The sequence below is a fragment of the Helianthus annuus genome, chromosome 6 (genome assembly GCF_002127325.2).
Source record: "Helianthus annuus cultivar XRQ/B chromosome 6, HanXRQr2.0-SUNRISE, whole genome shotgun sequence".
NCBI lineage: Eukaryota > Viridiplantae > Streptophyta > Magnoliopsida > Asterales > Asteraceae > Helianthus > Helianthus annuus.
Window position 1 is genome coordinate 72,909,398 of NC_035438.2, and position 22,082 is coordinate 72,931,479.

The 22,082-nt window shown below is 36.1% G+C and overlaps 1 protein-coding gene and 1 long non-coding RNA gene across 2 annotated transcripts; both read left to right on the forward strand.

Annotated features, from left to right (window-relative positions):
* The first annotated feature begins 7,489 nt into the window (after window positions 1–7,489).
* Window positions 7,490–12,047, forward strand: LOC110944923. Its single transcript, XM_022186567.2, has 5 exons — window positions 7,490–7,817; window positions 7,877–8,450; window positions 8,645–8,711; window positions 11,285–11,484; window positions 12,002–12,047. The coding sequence occupies exons 1-5, from the start codon at window positions 7,490–7,492 to the stop codon at window positions 12,045–12,047; spliced, it is 1,215 nt and encodes a 404-aa protein (XP_022042259.2).
* Window positions 12,048–15,282: 3,235 nt separating this feature from the next.
* Window positions 15,283–17,618, forward strand: LOC110865744. Its single transcript, XR_004861560.1, has 3 exons — window positions 15,283–16,070; window positions 16,388–16,510; window positions 17,427–17,618. It is a non-coding gene; the product is annotated as an uncharacterized LOC110865744 (long non-coding RNA).
* The last annotated feature ends 4,464 nt before the right edge of the window (window positions 17,619–22,082 follow it).

A 22,082-nucleotide genomic window follows, 5' to 3' on the forward strand; every position in this document is an offset into this window, starting at 1 on the left:
GCCGCGGAAGACCTTCAAAAATGGTTCAAGGAAATGAACATTGAGCACAGCTTCACCTCTGTTGCGCATCCTCAAGCGAATGGTCAGGTAGAAAGCATAAACAAACAAATCGTTGATGGTATAAAAGCGCGACTGGGGACAGCGCGCAGAGGATGGGTTGACGAGCTTCCCAGCATCCTCTGGGCGCATCGAACAATGCCAAAGACTAGCACCAGAGAAACTCCGTTCAGTTTAGTCTATGGGTCAGAAGCCGTCATTCCAGCTGAAATAGGCCTACCCTCGCCGTGCATGTTAGCAATGGAAAAGCAGGACAACGAGCAAGAACGGAGGATGGATTTAGACCTTCTGGAAGAAAGGCGCGAGAACGCGGCCATAGCAGAAGCAAGGTACAAGTCCAAGTTAGAGAAATATTACAACGCGCGTGTGCGCATCTGCACTTTTGTCCCCGGAGATTTTGTCTTACGCGACAACGAGGCTTCAAACGCTGAAAAACCCGGCAAATTAGCGCCGAGGTGGGAAGGACCCTATGTCATCAACGAAGTCTTGGGTAAAGGAGCATATACCCTAAAAAGGGTTGATGGGACTCTAGTTCCCCGCACCTGGAACGCGCAACAGTTGCGCAGGTGTTACATGTAAGCTAATCCTTTAAAACAAAAAGAACATACAGGCACTGTATTTCCCCATCTTATCTTGTATTACAGGCCTTGCGCTTTTATCAATACACGTATTATTCTTAGTAACATCACTGTCTATTACAAATTGCATGAAAATTCTTTGGTTCGCGCGAAAACGACATGGGCAAACATTGTATACCTCATGAACAGTCTCAAAACAGGCAAACTGTTGACAAACGTTCACACATGAGCACAATACCATTCCTCATTCGCCTCACCTATTCAAAAGTAACTACACACATGCAACATATTGTAATACGTACATATACGGATCATAGTAAACAATCTTCAAAAAAGTATATCATCATATACATTATCAAAAAGTGTGAACACAAACACTTAACAAGATCATCACAATGATCTTCAAAAAAAAAAATCCTGTCCAGCAGCCCAAAAGCTTACAAAAGCATTAACAAAGACAAAGACAGACCATAGGCTTCAACATCTAATCAGCACCAGAACCGTCGTCGACAGAAGACACCTGCCTACTCCGGCGAAACCTCCGACGTCGGTACACCAACCGACATTCTCCTCTCTGAAGCATCGGAAACTGAATCATCAATCCGTCAACATCCAAAGCAATACCAGCACCAGCAAAAACGTTAGTATGATGAGAGATTTTACACTCAGAATCAGCAACTACAGGGGGAACAGGATCGATCAGTTTCTTCACCGGTGCAATAATGAGAGGAGGAGAACGAGACAACAGAACGAGGCTTTCGGCAGCATCATACACCCTAAGAGCATCTAGCAGGAGATGGGTATGGTAAGAACGCTTCATTTTCTTTGACAAAACTCAACTAAGATCAAGTATTTCAAGCATACATATATAAAGAGAACTCAACACCTCGAGAAAAAAGAAACCCATCATTAACTGTCAGAACTATCACATCCAAGCGGCGCTACAGGAACTTAGGTCATTTCTTCAATTAATGAAGACTGACAAAGCGCCATTACAAATCTCGAGACCAATGAGGAAAAATGTACACACTTGCTGACAAGTGACGTCATTACCTGACAGAGCATGATTACAAGTCACATTTTTTCCTCTCAAAAAAAAAGTAAGTAGAATATAATAACAAATACAAATTCAACCGTCTCTTGATTTTCTTATTTTATAGCACTCAAAAAAGACATTTCCCTCTCCTAAGTCCAGTGCTCCACTTATTTGCATAAGTACAACACTAGACTGGGGGGACTTGAAGGGGTAAGGTCCCAAAAATCCCACAAAGAGATAGGGACCATACCACCAACTGGTCTTTCAACCCTTCTAAACCTTGCGCGGCCGCGCATTGGTCTTACAGAAGGAAGAAAGAAACTAACAAACGATAGTCGCGCGCCCAAAGGGAAACCTGAAACCTTGCGCCATCTTCCATTTAGCAAGGGTCAAAACCCTGAAACCAAAACGTCCACCCAAATATCCAGACTTGGATATTATTTTACCCAGACTTGGGATCTATCCAACCGTGTGCACACTATAAAGTGCCACACCAGATTACAGCAGTAATCTTCTAGAAGAAATATGATCGTGCACCACCCAGACGGTTGTAACCGTCTGGACACGTGTCATCATCACAAACATTCCTGAAATCACCACGATAGCATGTAAATTGGAGAATGATCTCCACTCAAACCACTTTCCACGTGGCAATTCCCCAACCGTAGATCAAGTCGTGATCCGTGTGCACTCACGTCGGATCAAAGCAACTTAACAAAAAGTAAAAAGACTTAACGGAAGGAAAGATAACCGCTACGGGGTTAGCATCTTCCGTTATCTTTTCAATAACAGATTTTCCCTCCAAAACTCTCGGTTATAAATAGGAGAACTCTTCAGGTATGAACTCAGATCCAATCTCACTACTCAATACCCTTTATCTTCTCCATACAAATACTTATTCTCACACCGGAGTCGGGTCAAGGAGAGAACCCTCTTCTCCCCTTGGCGAGGCTAACGGTGCTCTGTTTTGCAGAATAGCCGGAGAAGAAGTTCGATCACCACTGAACCAATTGAGAGAGAACTAACCTTTTATGCGGATTCAAACCCCCTGGTCCAACTGATTCCGATCTGTTGAACCAGTGTTTCTTCATCCTGTGTAACACATGTTACACTTGCTAATTAGTATCAAATGTTACAATTATATGCTGACCACCCAACGCTCGTCTACTACTTTTCTTACAATTGGTAATGAATAAAACATGTTAACTAATAACACATGTTAACTGATAACTGGTAACCAAATACATTTCCCACCATAACTATTTAACATCCAGACACCAACATATTACAGAGAAGACCAGAATGGTCATATTGTATTTTGGGTTATGGCCATAATTTAAAATAAATAAAATTCGTGGTGACTATGATAGTTACAAAAACCACCACGCATATATCACTAGCCAGATGACTTGTTATAAACAAAAGTTGTGGTACCCAAGATAACTACAAAAACCACCATAGATGTTCCCACAAAAACTGTAGAAAAGACAACACTACCACACTCAGCGCCCTCCCATAAATGAGGCAGCTTCTATCTTGCCTTTCAAAGTATTAGAGGGCGACAACAGAATATTATGAGTGGCATACTTCTTCCGCAACTTTCTCACCTCCTTCATTTTCCTGCTCCCATTTGTTAAAGGGCGACAACAGAATATGAGTGGTGTTCAAAGTGTTAGAGGGCGACAACAGAATATGAGTGGCATACTTCATCCGCAACTTTCCTACGCACGACCTCCCCTTCAGCTTCTTCTCTTTCTTCATCCCATTCATCGTCCGTTTCTTCGTCTACTTTCTTTCGCTTTTTCAGTATCTTACCAGTTTGCGATCTTGTTACTCTCTTTGTTGCTGCAAATAAAACAGGTTTAACACATGTTACTTAATTTCATTAAAATAAAACAGGTTACCTAATATGTTTTTGATAAAATAAAGTCAGGTTTAATATATATTACCTATTTTTATAAAAATAAGACAAGTTTAACACTTGTTAGATAACTTGGAAAAAATATGAGAGCTTAACACATGTTAACTAATCTGATAAAAATAATACAGGTTTAACACATGTTACATAATTTGATAAAAATAAGACAGGTGTAACACATGTTACACTAACATGTTTACCTGATAGGAGAGGTTTAACACATGGTAATAAGACGGGTTTAACACACGTTTACATAATTTGATAAAAATGAGACAGGTTTAACACATGTTACACTAATATGTTTACCTAATCAGGGAGGTTTAACACATGGTACCCTAATAAGAAGATTTAACATATGTTATGCTAGTATGTTTATATGCTTTTGAGTCCATTGACTTGTACCCTAATATCAGAAAGGTTTAACACATGTTATGCTAATATATTTATATGCTTTTGAGCCCTTAGACTTGTACCTGAATATCAGAGGTTTACCTAATTTATTTTTGACAGAAAACAAGGCAGGTCTAACACATGTTACCTAATATGTTTTCGATAAAAATATAAGACATGTTTAACACATGTTTTTGACAGAAAACAAGACAGGTTTAACACATGTTACAAACCAATAGTTTTAACGTGCAGTTGGCAAGTTGGCAATCCAAAAAAAAATAAATAATAAATAACCCGAGGCTGTTTCTACTCAAAATAACTAACACTTTCTAGTCGCATTCAAAACAAAAATCACCATCGATTGGACCAAAACACACCTACCGATTGGAAAAAAAACATAAAAACCGACATTAACACTTTCTAGTCTCATTCAAAACAAAAATCACCACCGATCAAATCACACACCGATCGGACCAAAACACCTACCGATCGGAAAAAACAGAAAACCCAACATTTATCTGATCAAAACACCTACCGATCGGAAAAAGCAAAAATCATCACTGATCAAAACACCTCCTGATAAAAAATCGAACCAAACTTACTTGCTTCTGCACTTGCTTCTTGCTTTCTTCCATTTCCGACAACTTTTACCAGATGATAACAACTGAAATGTTGATCTCATATCTAGTGATTTAGATTCACCGTCGCACCTTGTTGTTATTTTCTTTTGCGATTCACTGTAGCACCTTTTTCCGGTGCCCCTTTTCTTCTCTTGTCAGATCATCTTCTCCAGTGCCCCTTTTCTTCTCCGGTGGGTTTTGGGAAGATCGATTGTTTGAGAGAGAAAGAGATGAATTTGGGTTGAGTCTTTTAAAATGTTTGAAATGAGGGTGGGGTATTTGATTAGTTCTTATAGATATTTGTGCACCTCCTTTAATGCTTGACAAATCACATAATATTATAATATATATACTGTACTACAATTATGGTTGATTTTACCTAAATACCCTTCAAGTACTTTTGTTGACCTCATCATTCTATTAAATTTAATTAAAAAAGGCTTCAAAATTTATGAGCCATTAGATGATCTTAATCAATGGTTATAGATTGGGTTTCCTAGGTTTTCTTAGCACAAATAAATTTTCTATACATCCTTCCCCTATATATATATATATATATATATATATATATATATATATCCTTAAAAACCCGTGTATTGAGTAAGTCTAATTTTATATATCAAATAATAAAAAGTTATATCTTAAAAAACCTCATGTATAAATTACATGGGTCAAGTAAGTAAATGTAATTTTGTATAGTAAAAATAAAAATATTTAATATATTAATACAAAATTTGATTTTTGTGATAAAAATACATTATTTGGTTGTTGCAAAATTTGTTAACGAAGTCTCAATAAATTTTACCCTTAATTTAAAATTCCGTAAATGTATAAATGATAAATAATATTAGTTAATTTTATTTTAAGTTTCGTAAAATCTATTTGATACCAAACTAAACAAAACGTTCGAATAGAGTAAACTAAATAATAATTATCTATAAAATACTAAACTAAATAATATTTAATATATCTAACTTAAATTAAGTATTTATCTTGATAATTTTCTTTTAATCGACAGACTTTATTTTGTCATATGACCCTAAATATTGAATTAAGGGTTATTTGATTTTATCATCCCTAACTATTGGCTATTAGCCGTTGTCACCACCAACTATCACTTTGATGCCCGCCACCCCCAACTTAACATTTAGTTTGTTCTTTCACCACGTCGTTAACTGATCACTAACTTTTGAGCTTGTTACTATACTTTTTGGGGTGTCCAAAGATCCCTAAAACCTTCCTAAGATCCCTATGACACCCTCAAAAGTATAAAACAGGATCAAAAGTTAGTGTTTAGTTATTGACGTGGTGACAGAACACACTAAGTGTTAAGTTGAGGGTGTCAAACGTCAAAGTGATAGTTGAGGGTGGCAGTGGCCAATAACCAATAATTGGGGATGATAAAATCCAATAACCATTAAATTAACATGCACTTATTTTGGTTATCCCATTAAATTTGCGACAACTTTGTTTTTGAAGGTTGAATATGCAGTCAATGTTACAAACAAAATTAATAATAATAATTATCTATAAAAGATGACCTAATATAATGACAATTGTCCATAAAATGGTTTCTTTTATTATATGTACAAATTTGTTTTGAAGGATTTTATATATTGTTAATCTTTTAGTTCCTAAAGAGGTTAGCTCCAAAAGAGGATTATAAATCTAACTAAAAATCTAAAATATCCACAGTCTCGATTACCCAAGTTAACTATTGGATCTAAATTTAATTTAATTTTGTTTTGTAATATGATGATAAATTAATTAACATTTTGGTTATCAGTAACGTTTTTTTCGTAATAAATTAAAAATATGTTTTGGACATATTTAAATATCCATGAAACAGTTATGGTCACACATATTTAAATATTTGATCTTATTTTTCCTTTTTGCAATATGATATTCTTGATCTTGTTTTTCCTTTTTGCAATATGATAATCTCTTTAGTTTAACCGATCATTAATTTTTTTTTAATTATTTGAAAGTTAATCTCAACTTTGGAATTCGTATGAATTCTTATTAGATTTGATTAAATATTATTGATAATAAAAAATTGTATTAGATTAGATTTTAGATTTGATTAAATATTATTAATAATAAGAATTTGTAATAATTTAGATTAAATATTATTATTTTTTAGTATTATTAATTATTTTAATCAATTAAATGAGAGAATGACAAGTGTCCCAAAATTGGTTTCTTTTATTATATAGTATAGATATATTTACTCCCTCCGTCCCTAATTAGATGTCATGGGACCCAAAGCTCACATCTTAAGGAATACTTGAGTATTTTATTTTTTGGGTTGTAAAATGCCAATAATGTCCTTAGTTTATTTGGCTAGAATACCATTTGTCTTCCCTGGCTAAAAATTGCCGCTACTTTTTTGGGCGCTATTTTTTCATGACTTTTCAAAAAATGTCGCCTTTTGTTTGACACATCTTCAAAAAATTCCGCCTTTTGTTTGACACATCAACAATAAACTGTTTTAATCTATCCCATTCTCAGTAGTTTTTCACTTTTCTTATTCCATTTAGATATGGAAAACTCAGTAAACTCACGTAAGAAAACAAACTTGACCAATGAGCAAAGACAATCCATTTACCAAATATTATTGCAACAAAGTGTCGATGGAGGATTGAAAAGTGAAACTACAAGGGATGTAGCGACACTCTTCTCCGTATCTACCCGTACTATAAGTCGCATTTGGCATGACGTGAAACTTCAACTTCAACATGGAACGGTTGTTGATGTATCTTCGAAGAGAGCTAACGTGATCAGACGAAAAAGGGTACAAATCGATTTTGCTGGTATCTGACAAATCCCATTACGTCGACGAACAACTATTCGATCTCTAGCAAAAGCAATAAACGTTTCGAAAACGACAATGCATAGAAGAATTAAAGAAGGAGCTTTAAAAGCACATACAAATGCAATCAAGCCGGATTTAACCGATGAGAATAAGAAAACAAGGTTAGTATTTTGTTTGTCATCGGTTACTAGATCTTTGTCAAATGGTAGTCCTGTATTTCATGATATGTTTAATGTGGTTCACATAGATGAAAAATGGTTTTATTTGACAAAACCATCTAAACGTTACTACCTTGTCCTCGATGAGGATGAGCTGTATAGGACATGTAAATCGAAAAAATTTATCACCAAAGTAATGTTCCTAGCTGCAGTTGCACGACCAAGATATGATTCATCAGGTAAAGGTAATATGAAGTCTTTTCAGGAAAGATCGGTATATTCCCGTTCACAACTTTGGAACCAGCAAAAAGGTCGAGTAAGAATCACGTTGCTGGAACGTTAGAAACAAAACCAATCTTATCGGTGACTAAAGAAGTAACGAGGAGTTGGTTAATCGAGAAAGTACTACCGGCTATTAGATCTACATGGCCAGGAAATCATACGGGTCCAATTTACATTCAACAAGACAATGCCAAGCCCCATATAGATGTCAATGATGCGGAGTTCAAGCTCGAGGCGTCTAAAGATGGGTTTGATATCCGACTAGGTTTTCAGCCTCCAAACAGTCCCGATTTAAATGTATTAGACCTTGGCTTTTTTCGGGCGATTCAATCTCTTCAAGAACAAGAAGTTTTAGGTTTAATTGATGAGTTGGTTAGTGCTGTTAAATCATCTTTGGAAAGAATGCCATCGCATGAGCTTAACAAAGTGTTCTTAACTTTACAAACATGCATGAAAGAGATCATGAAAGTTCGAGGTGGGAATAATTATAAGATACCGCATATCGGCAAAGGTAAGTTAGAACGACAAGGGAATTTACCTTTACAAATCGAGTGTGATGAGAACTTGATATATGAAGCCCTTTCGTATTTGTCTCAGTAAACGAAGAATGTTAAAGTTTCATGTTAATTTTGTGTTTTTGGTGGCAATGAACGAAAAACAGAGCATATCTACTTCATGTTCTTAAGAAAGATAAAGAAAGAAGCTTCTGTTAGTTTAGGAAGTTTTTTTTGTTTGTTGGAAAGTTTAGGAAGCATATTTGGAGCTTCATGGTTTTTTTTTTGTTTGTTAGTGGTCATGAAGAAAAAGTTACTCCAAATCTCCTTGTTCTTAAGGAAAAGAAAGAAAAGGAGTTAGTTGTCTTTTGTTAGCTTTAATATCGTACGAGTACTACTCAGTGTTTCAATGTATGGATTAAAAAATGTGTATGTAATCTGCTCATTTGTTTTGTAAAATGAAGGTTATGTTAATGTTAGTTATATTATCTTTAGTCTTTTATGTAATGGTAAGGGCAAAAACTGAAAATTATATTTATATTTTTGGAAATGACAATTAAATTGGGACAATCAAAAATAAAAATTTGGACATTTAAAATGGGACGAAGGGAGTATTTACTTTTACCAAATATGAACAAAAGCTTATAGAAAAGAGTTCCCACTTTCTTTTGTTTTTATTTGGAGCATCCTACTTTCTTTTGTTATATATTAAATTAAATCCCGAAGATATTTGACATACTTTTTGAAATCCTATAAATAATCACCATACACATCCAAAAAATACCGACTTTAATTTATTTAAACAAAACTAAATCCCGAAACATTGATGGATATACCAGAATACCCTCCTTTTTGGGGATATACCAGAATACCCTTCTTTTTCGTCTGATTATAATTTTCCTCTTGTATACTTTTTTATTTTTAGAAAATAAAATCAATCTTATCAGTTTCCAATACCTATCAATATAAATAACTCATCAATCTAAAAAAAATACAGAATTGGTCATCTTCAACTTTCATCCTATGCAATTCCTCAACAACAGTCACATTGAATTCCTAACTCTTCCTCAATCATCACGTCAATTGAAGGTTTGGAAATTTTAATTATATTATATTTGCTTTTATATATAGTTATTCATTAATTAGTTAATCCATTTATGTATTGGCGTTTATTTCTTGATAGCATACAATATCGCGTCAACTGTATACAAATATATTATCAGAAAGAGCCGTCCGAAAAAAAAAGACTTGGTTCACCATTATCATTTAAGTAGATACAGGTTAGAAATTTTGGTTACGTTGTTATATATTTATATTTATTAATATATATATATATATATTTAAAATTAAATAAGTGTTTTATTTTGTAGTAATTTTTACCCCTCATGTCCTCTGAACCGTTACCGATACCAAATATACTCGGTACGGTTCGATACCAGTACCCGATACCAAATGCTCATACAATTTAGGTTCTAATTTGACTATATTATTTTACTAGGTTACAATCCCGTGTATTACACGTGTTGATAATATAATATTACATAATTAAATAATAAACAATATGTTTTCAAAAATATATGCATTGCAAGGTTGAATAAATCCATTTATTATACTAATAAAATAAAATACAAATATAATTTGTTAACATATACCGTCATTAATTTAAAAATGAATATTAACGTGACAAATTCAGAAAGGGGTGACAACGCAGCTTGTTGTCTGTCTACATTGTGTTTTGAGATGATAAATGAATTATTTAAAGTGTATATTCTTTTTTAGTGTTATCTTTTTAATTATAATGAAAGTTTTGAATCTATACTATATAATAAAAGAAACCAATTTTGGGACACATGTCATTCATTGGAGCCATCTATTTTTTAGTTTTCTCATCTTTATCTCCTACTTAATTATAGATAATTAATATTAATCAAAAAATAATTATAAATTTAAACAATTCGTATAGGAGATAATATAATCTTTTGAAATATTTATTAGATTTCAAAATTATTTATCTTAACATTAACAAAAGACGTACACTAAATATAAATTAATATAATGTAAAGAGTTAAATGTCATTTTAGTCCCTGTGTTTTGGGTCATTTTGTCAGTTTAGTCCAAAAGTTCTATACTACATAAGGTTTTTAAAGATATAATAAGATATAACTTTTTATTGATTGGTAGGGGTGAGCAAAAGGAAAAACCCGACCCGACCATTACCTGACCCGACCCGAGAACCGATCAAACATAAAATACAGAACCGATTCACTACCTTAAATATAGGGTCGGTTCCGGTCCATAGGTCCAAGTCGGGTTTCACCATAAAAAGAACTGAGAACCGACCCGACCCTATTTTATATGAAAAATTGGAATCGATCTAAATACCTAGGTACTTGGGTTCGGGTCGGGTTGGGTATATTTTAGGTTCGGTTCTCGGTTATTTTCGGTCCGGACCTAAACTTGCTCACCCCTATTTATTGGTATATAAAATTACATGTGCTCAACCCATACAATACACGAGGTTCTTAAAAATGTAACTTTTTTCATTATTTAATATATAACATAAAATTTACTTAACCTGTACAATACACAGAGTTCTTAAAGATATAACTTTTTATTATTTAATATATATAAAATTACATTTATTCAACTCATGTAATAAATGAGATTTTTAAAGATATATTTTTTTATTATTTGGTATATAAAATTACATTTATTCAACCCGTGTAATAAATGAGGTTTTAAAAATATATTTTTTTATTATTTCATATATAAAATTACATTTATTCAACCCGTGTACTACACGGGGTTCTAACCTAGTTATATATATATATATATATATATATATATATATATATATATATATAAAATTAAAATTCATGTTAAATAAAATGTGTATATAAAATAATATTAATATTAATATTAATATCTATTAATAGATGGAGGAAATGAATAGTGTTTTATCATTTGTGGAGCATTCTTATTGGCAGAGTTGGACGGTTGTTTACACCTCTTTCTTTCCCCAACCTCATATTCTCGATCAGAATACCACCTGGTTCACCGAATTTTCTCCTCCACCATCTGCTTTCCACCTCCCACCAGATCAACAGGTTTTTCTCTTTGTCATGAAAACCCTCTGGTTAGATCCAGCAGCGACGCAACATGAACAGACCAGATCAACAAAGCCTTGAGAGGTTAGGGTTTGGTATGGGATTATGACGGCTAGAACTCGGTTGATTCCGACAAATTCAGGTTAGCTCCGGTGAGAACCGGGTGACCTGAACCAGGTATCAAGAATTGACGAGGTGTGACCCGCATCGGTCAACCCGACCCGGTTACAACCTTTTATATTTATATAAATACAAACGTTTATTCTAGAACCTTCCATATCTACATGGAAGGTGCACAACTAAATCTCCAACTTTTCGGGAAGATCGTGTAAATCTCTAATTTATCGGAATACATCCTGGGATAAAGGAAACCCTAATGGAAAACCTATATATAGAGACAAACGTATAAGGTATGATTATCTTGTTCACATACATCTCCTTCTCCAAAACTTCTCTCATAAACAAATACTTATTCTCACACCGGAGGGTGGTTACAGGAATAACCCCATTCCTGTAACGAGTCCTAACGGTGTTTCTGTTTTGCAGCCAAGCGTTCGAGTCACTTATCGTTGAAGCCGTAGGTGCTGTTTAGGTCAGTGTTTCTTCATTGGCGCCACCCGTGGGACCTATTTAGCGACAAGAACTTCATGGCAAGTGAGGAGAACATGGCTGGTCAGACGTTGACAAGTAACAATTTGGCACTAGGGGCGGGAACTAGCACCGTTCCACAGCCTTCCCCGGCCGTCACGAGGTCGTTAGATCCAGAGTTCGAGGCGGAAGGGCCACCTCCGGGTTTTGACAATATCACCACCGTCTCTTCCCAGACCGCGGTTACAAACCCTTTCCTCTATATGCCCTCACAAACACCACCAAGGAGGTTGGAGGGGACGGGCGGCAACACATTCGCTCCGGGAACAACTGTTTTTTCACAAGCTTCACGTCTCTACTCCACTCCTGTTATCACCTCGGCGAGCCCCAGCATCTTCGTGTCAGAAACCAGTACGCCCCAATACTATCAGCCGTCGGTTTCTAACCTAATGCCACCGCTATACTCAGCCGCGCTTACGGCGGCGTTATCTACACCACCTCATCAGCCGGTCATCATGCCAACAGGGGTAATGAATGCCCCTGTCACACCAGGAAATCAGATGTATTTCCCGGGATATTGCTATGCGCCCCCTTTCGGGTATTTACCCTCATACGGGGGGTCAGCGTATCCGTTTCAGGGAACAGCGCAAGGAAGCTCTCAATCGCCGTACGCGGCTTACATGCCGCCATGGTGGAATTTTCCAACTCCACAACCAATGTATACTCAAGCGCCAACTGAACCTGTGCACGACAGAGAAAATGCAGTCAGGCCCCGGATGACCACTTTGGAAAACTCCAATCTGGTGGCAGGACCTGCCCCGGGGGTGAACGTTCCACCCACGCAACCCGTGAATGTGGAAGAAGACGAACTAACCAAACCATACAAGCCGGTAGACGCGACGTTCCGGTCCAAATTCACTCGCAGGATCGCCGAAGCTCCTATCAGGGAAAAACCTAAAATGCCCCAAACGGTCGGTAAGTACGATGGCCTCACCGACCCAGACGACCATCTCAATTTATTTAAGAGCGCGGGTGAAGTGGCTTGCTGGCCCATGCCCCTATGGTGTAAAATGTTCGTACAAACCCTCGTGGGAGCGGCACGAGTATGGTGGGACAGCCTGCCCACGGGCGAGATAGACAGCTTTGAAGATTTGGAGTCAAAGTTTACCTTACAGTTCAGTCAGCAGCGCCGACATACGAAAGATAGGAACGAACTCCTTCATATTCGTCATCGAGACAATGAGACGGTAGAAAACTTTATCATCAGGTTTAACAAAGAAAGCCTAGCGATACCAGGCGTAACCAACGATTTCTGCATTGGATTGTGCCAGAGCGTTTTCCACCTCTTTTAACTTAGAGGACGACGATACAGCAAGTTTGTTGTTTTGAGTGACAAGTGAGTCACAATGGTCCTGCAACTCCTTGACTTTTCCTTCACGCTCCTCCAGCTCTCCTTGCATCAGCCGGAGCTTGGTATGGGAAGCTTCTACTTCAGTTGTCAAACTTTGGTACCGCTCCTGAACCTGAGACACAAAATCAGTGTCAACACGAAATTTTTCCAATTGGGCTGATAACTCGAGTCTCACCTTCTGAGCCTCTGCTATAGCCTTACGTTCCAACTCCTCCTGTACATTCTTAGCCTGAGCCAAAACCCGATCTTTTTCCGCCATATCGCGGGCCCATAAGATCCGTTCCTCAGCAAGATGGTTAGTCACCCTCCGCAAATCTTCCTCAGCCTTGTTTTTCTCCGACAAGAATCTTGCCTCCCTTAACCCCACAGTTTGAAGTTGACTTTCTAGGCGATGCTTGTCGTCCCTCAATTCTTGAATAGTCGCTCGGTCAACCCGACCCGGTTACAACCTTTTATATTTATATAAATACAAACGTTTATTCTAGAACCTTCCATATCTACATGGAAGGTGCACAACTAAATCTCCAACTTTTCGGGAAGATCGTGTAAATCTCTAATTTATCGGAATACATCCTGGGATAAAGGAAACCCTAATGGAAAACCTATATATAGAGACAAACGTATAAGGTATGATTATCTTGTTCTCATACATCTCCTTCTCCAAAACTTCTCTCATAAACAAATACTTATTCTCACGCCGGAGGGTGGTTACAGGAATAACCCCATTCCTGTAACGAGTCCTAACGGTGTTTCTGTTTTGTAGCCAAGCGTTCGAGTCACTTATCGTTGAAGCCGTAGGTGCTGTTTAGGTCAGTGTTTCTTCAAGAATTATCATCTTTGTATCATTTAGTATTTTTTTATATGATTTGGATTTTTATATGGTGGCGGGGCCTTGGCGGCGGCCAGGTGCATTTCGGCGCCTGGTTTGCCTTTCTGCTTCAACTCTTGGTTTTCTCACGCTAGGGTTTGACACCTATTCAACATCACCTGTTCATCGTCTTATCCCGTTGTTTATACGAGGGATTAGGATTTTGAACTTTAACCCCTGCATTCGGTGGGTTTTGCTTCTTCTCCGGCGAGAATTCCGGCGATTATAGTTGAGCATCGTTTGATGCCTGTGTTTTTTTATGCATGTTTGTCTCCGACTGATCTTTTGTTGGTCATAGTAGACGCCTATGTTTTGGTTGTCGCTGGTGGCTTTGTAAATCGTCGTGTGTACCACTCTAAAAGATAGTTCAGGAGGTGATGATTCAAATGGTGGTGACGCCATGGTTTTCTAACCGGCGGTGGTGGTGTTTCTGACCAGTCACCCTCTAACTGTGGCTAGGGTTTCGCCGTGATGTATTTTGCGACTACTCTGGTGACGATGATGGTACAACAATGGTTACCTGAGTCGCTTTGGTTTTGGTGCTTACGCTGCTACTATGGCAGCGGTAGTGGCGATACCTGTGGTGGTGGTTGTCATTTTTCTGGTAACAGTGTTTTTCTGTAAATTTGTTTATAGGCTGTGATGATCGGAAAAAAAACGGGACACCAAAGATCGGAGTCGTACCTTGGCGGGGCAATATCCAAATGGCATAGTTGATATATACAGTGACTATGCAACTGTGAATTTGCAGCCATGGCTTAACCCGGATCTATTTTGTTCCAATTCCACAATTACATATCTGAGCCTATTCGTTTTGTTTCCATTTATTGTGTCATACACCTTTTTTGAGAAGTTGATAAAAAATCTTATTCCTAAACTATCAAAACAGATGGTATTAATAGCTTCATTGTGTATCATATTAACCTCATAATAGATAAAAATTAATGTTATGCTATTGTTTCGCTATTGACTGACTGTAGTTCTTTTGAATTTCAGCTTTGTAGATGTGGTTTAGCGTCCAGTATATTGGTTCTTGGGTTGGCATGCGTGTACATATACTCTTTATGACTTATAAAGTTTTCTTTTTTTGCAGTTTTCGATTTAGTAGCTATAGCTATAGTGTTGAAACTTTGAAATTCGTTGATAACCCAGTGACCTATTTAGACGCGCACAAAAGTGAACTCCTTTCGACCCAATCCTATAACTTTCTAATAATGTTCATTAGAAATCTTGAATTGCCAGGAAGTTGAGTCAGGTTTAATGGAGTACAAGCCAAACATTATCATTAGTGCTATTGTCCTTCAGAAGAGGTGTCAAAGCCTAGAACCAAACCAAGTATGCGTTTTTTATTTGCCTGTTCGGCCCTCTTTTGCCTGTGTTGTTCTCAACAAGCTTGCCACTTTTTCCTTAGAGTCAAAGTCAATATTTACCAACCGTCCAGCACTTCTGTGACTGTCAAATAATCATATACCATTCATATATCTTCACTTTTTAGGTCACGGTTGTCTTAAGTGTTACAAATTAGATATTTTAAGCAACTCTAAAAAATATTTGATTCTATCAGCCATATGATACACATAATTTATTAAATTACAATACGAACTTTATCTTTTTTTCTTCTTTTATTAATTAATTGTTGAGGACAATTTAGGGAAGTACAAGTGGACAACATATTTGGTCAGCACTCAGCATGATGAATGAGTTCACAAAGCTTTTCTGTATGTGGGATGTGGATGGTTGCTTTGTAGGTAAATTTATTTTCTAATTTTTATTTAATAAATCTCACTTTATAGGTATTTGGTGGGCATGGGTAATGACATCAAACCTAGAGGTGGCAAAATGGGTGGGTTGGATTGGGTTGGTTATCGGGTCAGGATGGGTATGGATTAGGGTGAGTTTGGGTTAGGATGGGTTTAGTAAAAAATAGGTCAGGATGGGTAAGCAAGATGCTTGATTCAGGATCGGCAATTCATTTAGATCTTTTGAAAGTTTAGGCCTTTCCATTAGCATGTTTTTTTATCATGGTAGTTCTGGTTTTCTTAAGGGTAATATAGGCTTTTTACAGAATGACTTACGAGTAGAGCTAGAATTGGATCTGGTACTACCTGCAGTTTTGTTAATGGGAAGTGAATTAGGTCAACTTTCTCAGCTGAATCCCGTGGGCCAGAGTTGAAGCGTATGTAAGCAGGTCAGTAACCAAACTACCCATTTCGATTCAGGTGCAAAAAAGGCCAGTTGGGTTAACGGGCCGGGTTGGGTTTGAAACTGAAGATCCTTAAATATAGGTTTTTTAAAGCATAGTCTTTTTAAATATAATTGCCAGAGGTGAAATGGTGCTAGCAGGTCAGTAACCAAACTTGCCATTTCACTAGCGATGCAAAAATGGGCGGTCCCAAGGGGTATTAACGGGTTGGGTTTCATACTAAAAAATTCTTAAATCTAGGTTTTTAATGCATAATTCCTTTTTAATATGATCTCTATAAATGAAATGGATGCAAGCAACTAACCAAACTTAATACTTCACTAGAGGTGCAAAAATGGATCTTCCCTAGGGGCGTTAACAGGTCGGGTCAGGTTTCACACTCACGATCCTTAAATTTATGTTTTAAGGTATAATCCTTTTTAATACAATTGCTTGGATGCAAGTGGGTTGGTAACCCAACCAAACATTTCACTAGATGTTTAAATATGGATGGTCCCTAGGGGTCTAAACAGGTCGGGTAGGGTTTCAAACTAAAGATCGTTAAATCTATGTTCTTAAAGCATAATCTTCTTTAATACAATTGCTGGAAGTGAAATGGATGCAAGTGGGTCAGTAACCAAACTTCTCATTTCACTAGACGCACAAAGAATGAATGGTCCGGGGTATTTCCGGATCGGGTTGGAGCAAGTTTGAAACTTAAGATATTTAAATATTGGTTTTTACATCATAATCCCTTACTAAAGCACATTCCTTTTTAACCATAATCATGTTATTTAACAGTCAGGAAGGTAATGTGGATCATCGACTTCATTAAATAAAATGGACTGTTTATCGAAAAATAGTGATTTTTGTTTTGTTACTAGATGTTATCATCTATCATTAACCTTTTTATATGCTTTAGACAAGATTCGTATTGAGAGCTTAGTTCATATTATACCTAACAAAGCTAGCAACACATTGAGCATCATTGATGGTGGAGGTGGAACGCCAAGGCTGGTGAGTAACAAAAAAAATTGTTGGCTATACATAGCTTTCTTTATGTATTTGAATATTGTGAAAGCAAGGCTCTAATGTTGCCATGGCATTACCTTCAAGTTAGGTGAACAATCTCGGTGCCGTTACAAGATTTGGCCCTGAGATTTCATGGAAGCTATTGTTGGTGGTGCTAATGTTAGTATGATTGGACAGTTTGATCCCGTTTGGTACAAATATGTTAGTAGCTTAATTTGTATTTAACTGCATGAGAGCTTGAAGGAAGTTAATTTGTATTTAACTGCATGAGAGCTTGAAGGAAGTAACCCCTCTTTAGGTTCCACTGCAATAGTTAAAATCTGTGAACGATGTTGTCTCCATGGCGAATTCCCTGGTTACCAATTATTTTTTTTCTCCAAAAAGTATATTTTTATCTTCGTCTCGATGTATTTTATCTCTTAGATCATGTTATGATATCAAACCGAGTGATTTGGTTTCGCACATGGATAAAAAACCGGTTTAACGCGCCGCAATGCACGCGGGTATACAACTAGTTATAGATTAATATTCTACATAATATAATTCGGATAAATACATTGTTTCATAAATGATATTTAAAATTTGATAGGATGGAGCTATATAAATAAATAAGTTCTTTATTCACTATAGTTAGTTACAAATTACATATACATTTTTTTTAATAGCGAACGGAACCTTTCATTCAAACATATAGATAAGTATTTGAAATTCTAGTGCAATATATATCAATTACAATCCTTAATGTTTGTATACTTTTAAGATAACGTTTTTTTATCAACTTTTTCTCCATAATAAAAAATTAGTATGAAAATTAATTATATAACTTACTAATTAATTAGGCGGGAAAACGGATCTCTAGATTAACTTAATGATTGACATGTCTGTAATTGGTTTGCTTTATTAGATAGTATAGATTATATGTATTTACATATTAGTTATTTAGTTTATTTATAGTTTGAGCGACACAAAACTTAATTAGGTTGAAAGTCATTAAAAACCACCATTTAATTCCATTTAGGTTAGAAGTTTCTTATTATATTACATTTATTTTTATATATATGGTTAATACTCCATTTATTTTCGTTGTTTATGCTTGAAATACAACTAATTTCATTTATCGTTTTTTTTCACACACACATTTATATCATTTATTTATTTATTTATTTTAATTTTTAGATGGATCTTAAAAAATGGATGTACGATACTGCACGTACTAGCTCAGCATGCATATATGGGTGGCATAGAAAGTTTTATTAAAGTTGCCGAAGCTAATAGATTGAATGTTGGAAGTCAAAAGATTTGGTGTCCTTGTATGATTTGTAAAAATTTCCAACAATATGTTGATGTCAAAGATATAGAGTTTCATTTGATGAAAGATGGTTTTATGCCTAAATACACATGTTGGTCAATGCATGGGGAATCACGCGTTGAACATGGCACGTCGTCAATTAGTTTAGGCAATCACGACAATGACAATTTAAACGTCCCCAGTGACAATTTAAATGTCCCTAATGACAATTTAAGTGAAATGCTTAATGATTTATAGACTAATATTGATGATATCGATCAAGAAAAGTTAAAGCAGCTAATTGATGATTCAGAAAAACCATTATATACCGGTTCTGAGATTAGTAAAGTAGATGTTGTGTTGAAGTTGTTTAACTTAAAGTCAAAACACAGATGGAGTGATAAAAGTTTCACAGATCTATTAGTGCTTTTACATGACATTCTTCCGAAAGGTAATGAGTTACCAATTTCGTTATACCAAGCAAAAAAAAAAAAAATGACGTGTCCGATGGGATTAGAAGTTCAAAGAATACATGCATGTCCAAATGATTGTATGTTGTATGTAAAGGATTTCAAGCAAGATCATAAATGTTTTTATTGTGGTGTGTTAAGGTATAAGCGTAACTTTAAAACAGATGAAGTTAACGATGATGTGACAAAAAATGGACCACCAGCTAAATTGTTGTGGTACCTCCCAATTATACCTAGACTAAAACTGTTATTTTCAGATGAGAAAGAAGCAAAGTTGTTGCGTTGGCATTCAGATAGCCGTGTAAAGGATGGAAAATTAAGACATGTAGCGGATTCACCCCAATGGAGAAATATTGATAACATGTTTCCTGAGTTTGGTAACGAGATAAGAAACATACGGTTTAGACTTAGTTCAGACGGGTTCAACCCTTTTGGAAACATGAGTAGTCGTCATAGTACATGGCCAGTTCTTCTATGCATCTACAATCTTCCACCGTGGTTATGCATGAAACGAAAATACATAATGATGTCTTTGTTGATTCAAGGTCCGAAACAACCTGGTAATAATATTGATGTTTATTTGTCTCCTTTAATTGATGACTTAAAAACTCTATGGAATACAGGTGTAGAAGTATATGATGCTTATAAGAAAGAATATTTTGAATTGCGGGCCATGATTTTTTGCACCATAAGTGATTTTCCAGCATATAGTAATTTGTCAGGATACAAGACGAAAGGTAAGTCAGCTTGTCCTGTTTGTGAAGATGATACAAGTTCTATGTGGTTAAATAATTGCAAAAAACTGTATACATGGGACATCGAAGATTCCTTCCCCAAGGTCATAATTATCGAAATAAAAAAGAGGAGTTTGACGGAACTGTTGAGGACCGTTCAGTGAGGAAAAGATTTAATGTATTTTCACGAGTTGAAAAATTAAATGTTGTGTTGGGAAAAAGAAATCATGTTGAGAAAGAAGCCATTTGGAAAAAAAGTCAATCTTTTGGGATTTGCCTTACTGGAAGAATTTACAAGTTCGACATTGTCTAGATGTAATGCATATAGAGAAAAATGTATGTGAGAGCTTGATAGGCTTATTGTTAAACATACCCGGGAAAACTAAAGATGGGATTAATGTCCGTAAAGACATGGAAGAAATGGGAATACGTAAAAACTTGCTCCTGTCGCGACACCCGGAGGAAAATTTTATCTGCCACCTATGTGCTATACTATGTCAAAAGAAGAAAGAACAAAGTTTTGTAAATGTTTACAAGATATTAAAGTTCCATCCAGCTATTCTGCAAACATTAAAAAGCTGGTGTCGATGAAAGACTTAAAATTGCTTGGTATGAAGTCTCATGATTGTCTTGTTTTGATGACACATATGATTCCAATTGCAGTACGTGGATTGTTACCGGATTACCTCCGACATACAATTACAAAACTTTGTTTGTTTTTTAACAAGATACACTCAAAAGTTATTGAGCCCGAGTCACTTAATGAGTGGCAAAAAGAAATTATCATCACGCTTTGTGAACTTGAGATGTACTTTCCTCCATCTTTTTTTGATGTGATGGTTCACCTTGTAATCCATATCGTAGGAGAAATCCAGACATGTGGCCCTGTATGTATTTCTATGCTACATGTACCCTTTTGAAAGATATATGGGTTTCTTAAAAGGTTATGTACGAAACCATAATCGACCTGAGGGTAGCATTGTTGAAGGATATACTTCTGAAGAGGTGGCTGAGTTTTGCACAGGTAGTGATTTCATAACATTTGTAGTATATTATAGTAATATATATAAGTTTCATTAGTTGTAATTTACAATGTAATAACTGGTTTATTCACAGGTTATTTGGATGGTGTCAAAAGTATTGGTGTTCCTCAATCTCGTCACTCGGGTAGACTTGCAGGGAAAGGAGGTGTTGGTATGAAAACAATCCTCCCAAACCATGATGATTTACAACTTGCACATTTTGAGGTCCTGAAACACATGGCTTGTATTGCTCCATACATCACCGAACACAAGGGAACATTACGGTCAACATACCCGGGTAAGAGCGAAATGTGGTACGAACAGAAGCATAACAAAGAGTTTGCTGATTGGATTGAAACTAAGGTAATGAGATCTTCTGGCCAAAAAAATGTTGATAAAACCGTGGAAAGGTTGGGGTGGGGTCCAAATGTTATAGTAACAACTTATCAAGGGTACGACATTAACGGCTATACATTTTACACAAAAGATCAAGATGAAAAAAGTACAATGCAGAATAGTGGAGTTACAGAGATAGCATCAAGGGTAGAGTTTGACAAGAATAATCATTCTACAAGGATAAGAATTGCCAAGGATTCTTATTATGGTGTCATATAAGAAATTTGGGAATTGAATTACCATGCCTTCGAGATACTTGTGTTCAAATGTAAGTGGGTAAATAAACTATACAGGTGTTATAGTCGACAAATATGGTTTTACACAAGTCGACCTCACAACAAATTCATATGCATCCGAACCATTCATCCTCACAAAACAAGTCACACAGGTGTTCTTTGTCAATGACTTGAGCAAACGAAGATACCACATTGTATTGCAAGGTAAACGACGTATCTTTGGTGTTGATGATGTCGTCGACGAGGAAGAATATAACCAGTTTGACGACCTACCACCATTTTCAGTCGGTGTTCAACCAGGGAATGATGCAAATGATCACACCACTGCATACTTACGATCTGACCACACCGATGGGATATATGTTTGATGCACCGTGTTGAACTAATTGATAAAGGTTTG

Bases quoted from the DNA above. Each gene is read 5' to 3' on its own strand.
- LOC110944923 (XM_022186567.2), top strand. From the start codon at position 7,490: ATGCATAGAAGAATTAAAGAAGGAGCTTTAAAAGCACATACAAATGCA. The intron at 7,818-7,876 runs GTAATATGAAGT...CTTTGGAACCAG, and splicing joins ATATGATTCATCAGGTAAAG to CAAAAAGGTCGAGTAAGAAT. The intron at 8,451-8,644 runs GTAAACGAAGAA...TTTGTTTGTTAG, and splicing joins GCCCTTTCGTATTTGTCTCA to TGGTCATGAAGAAAAAGTTA.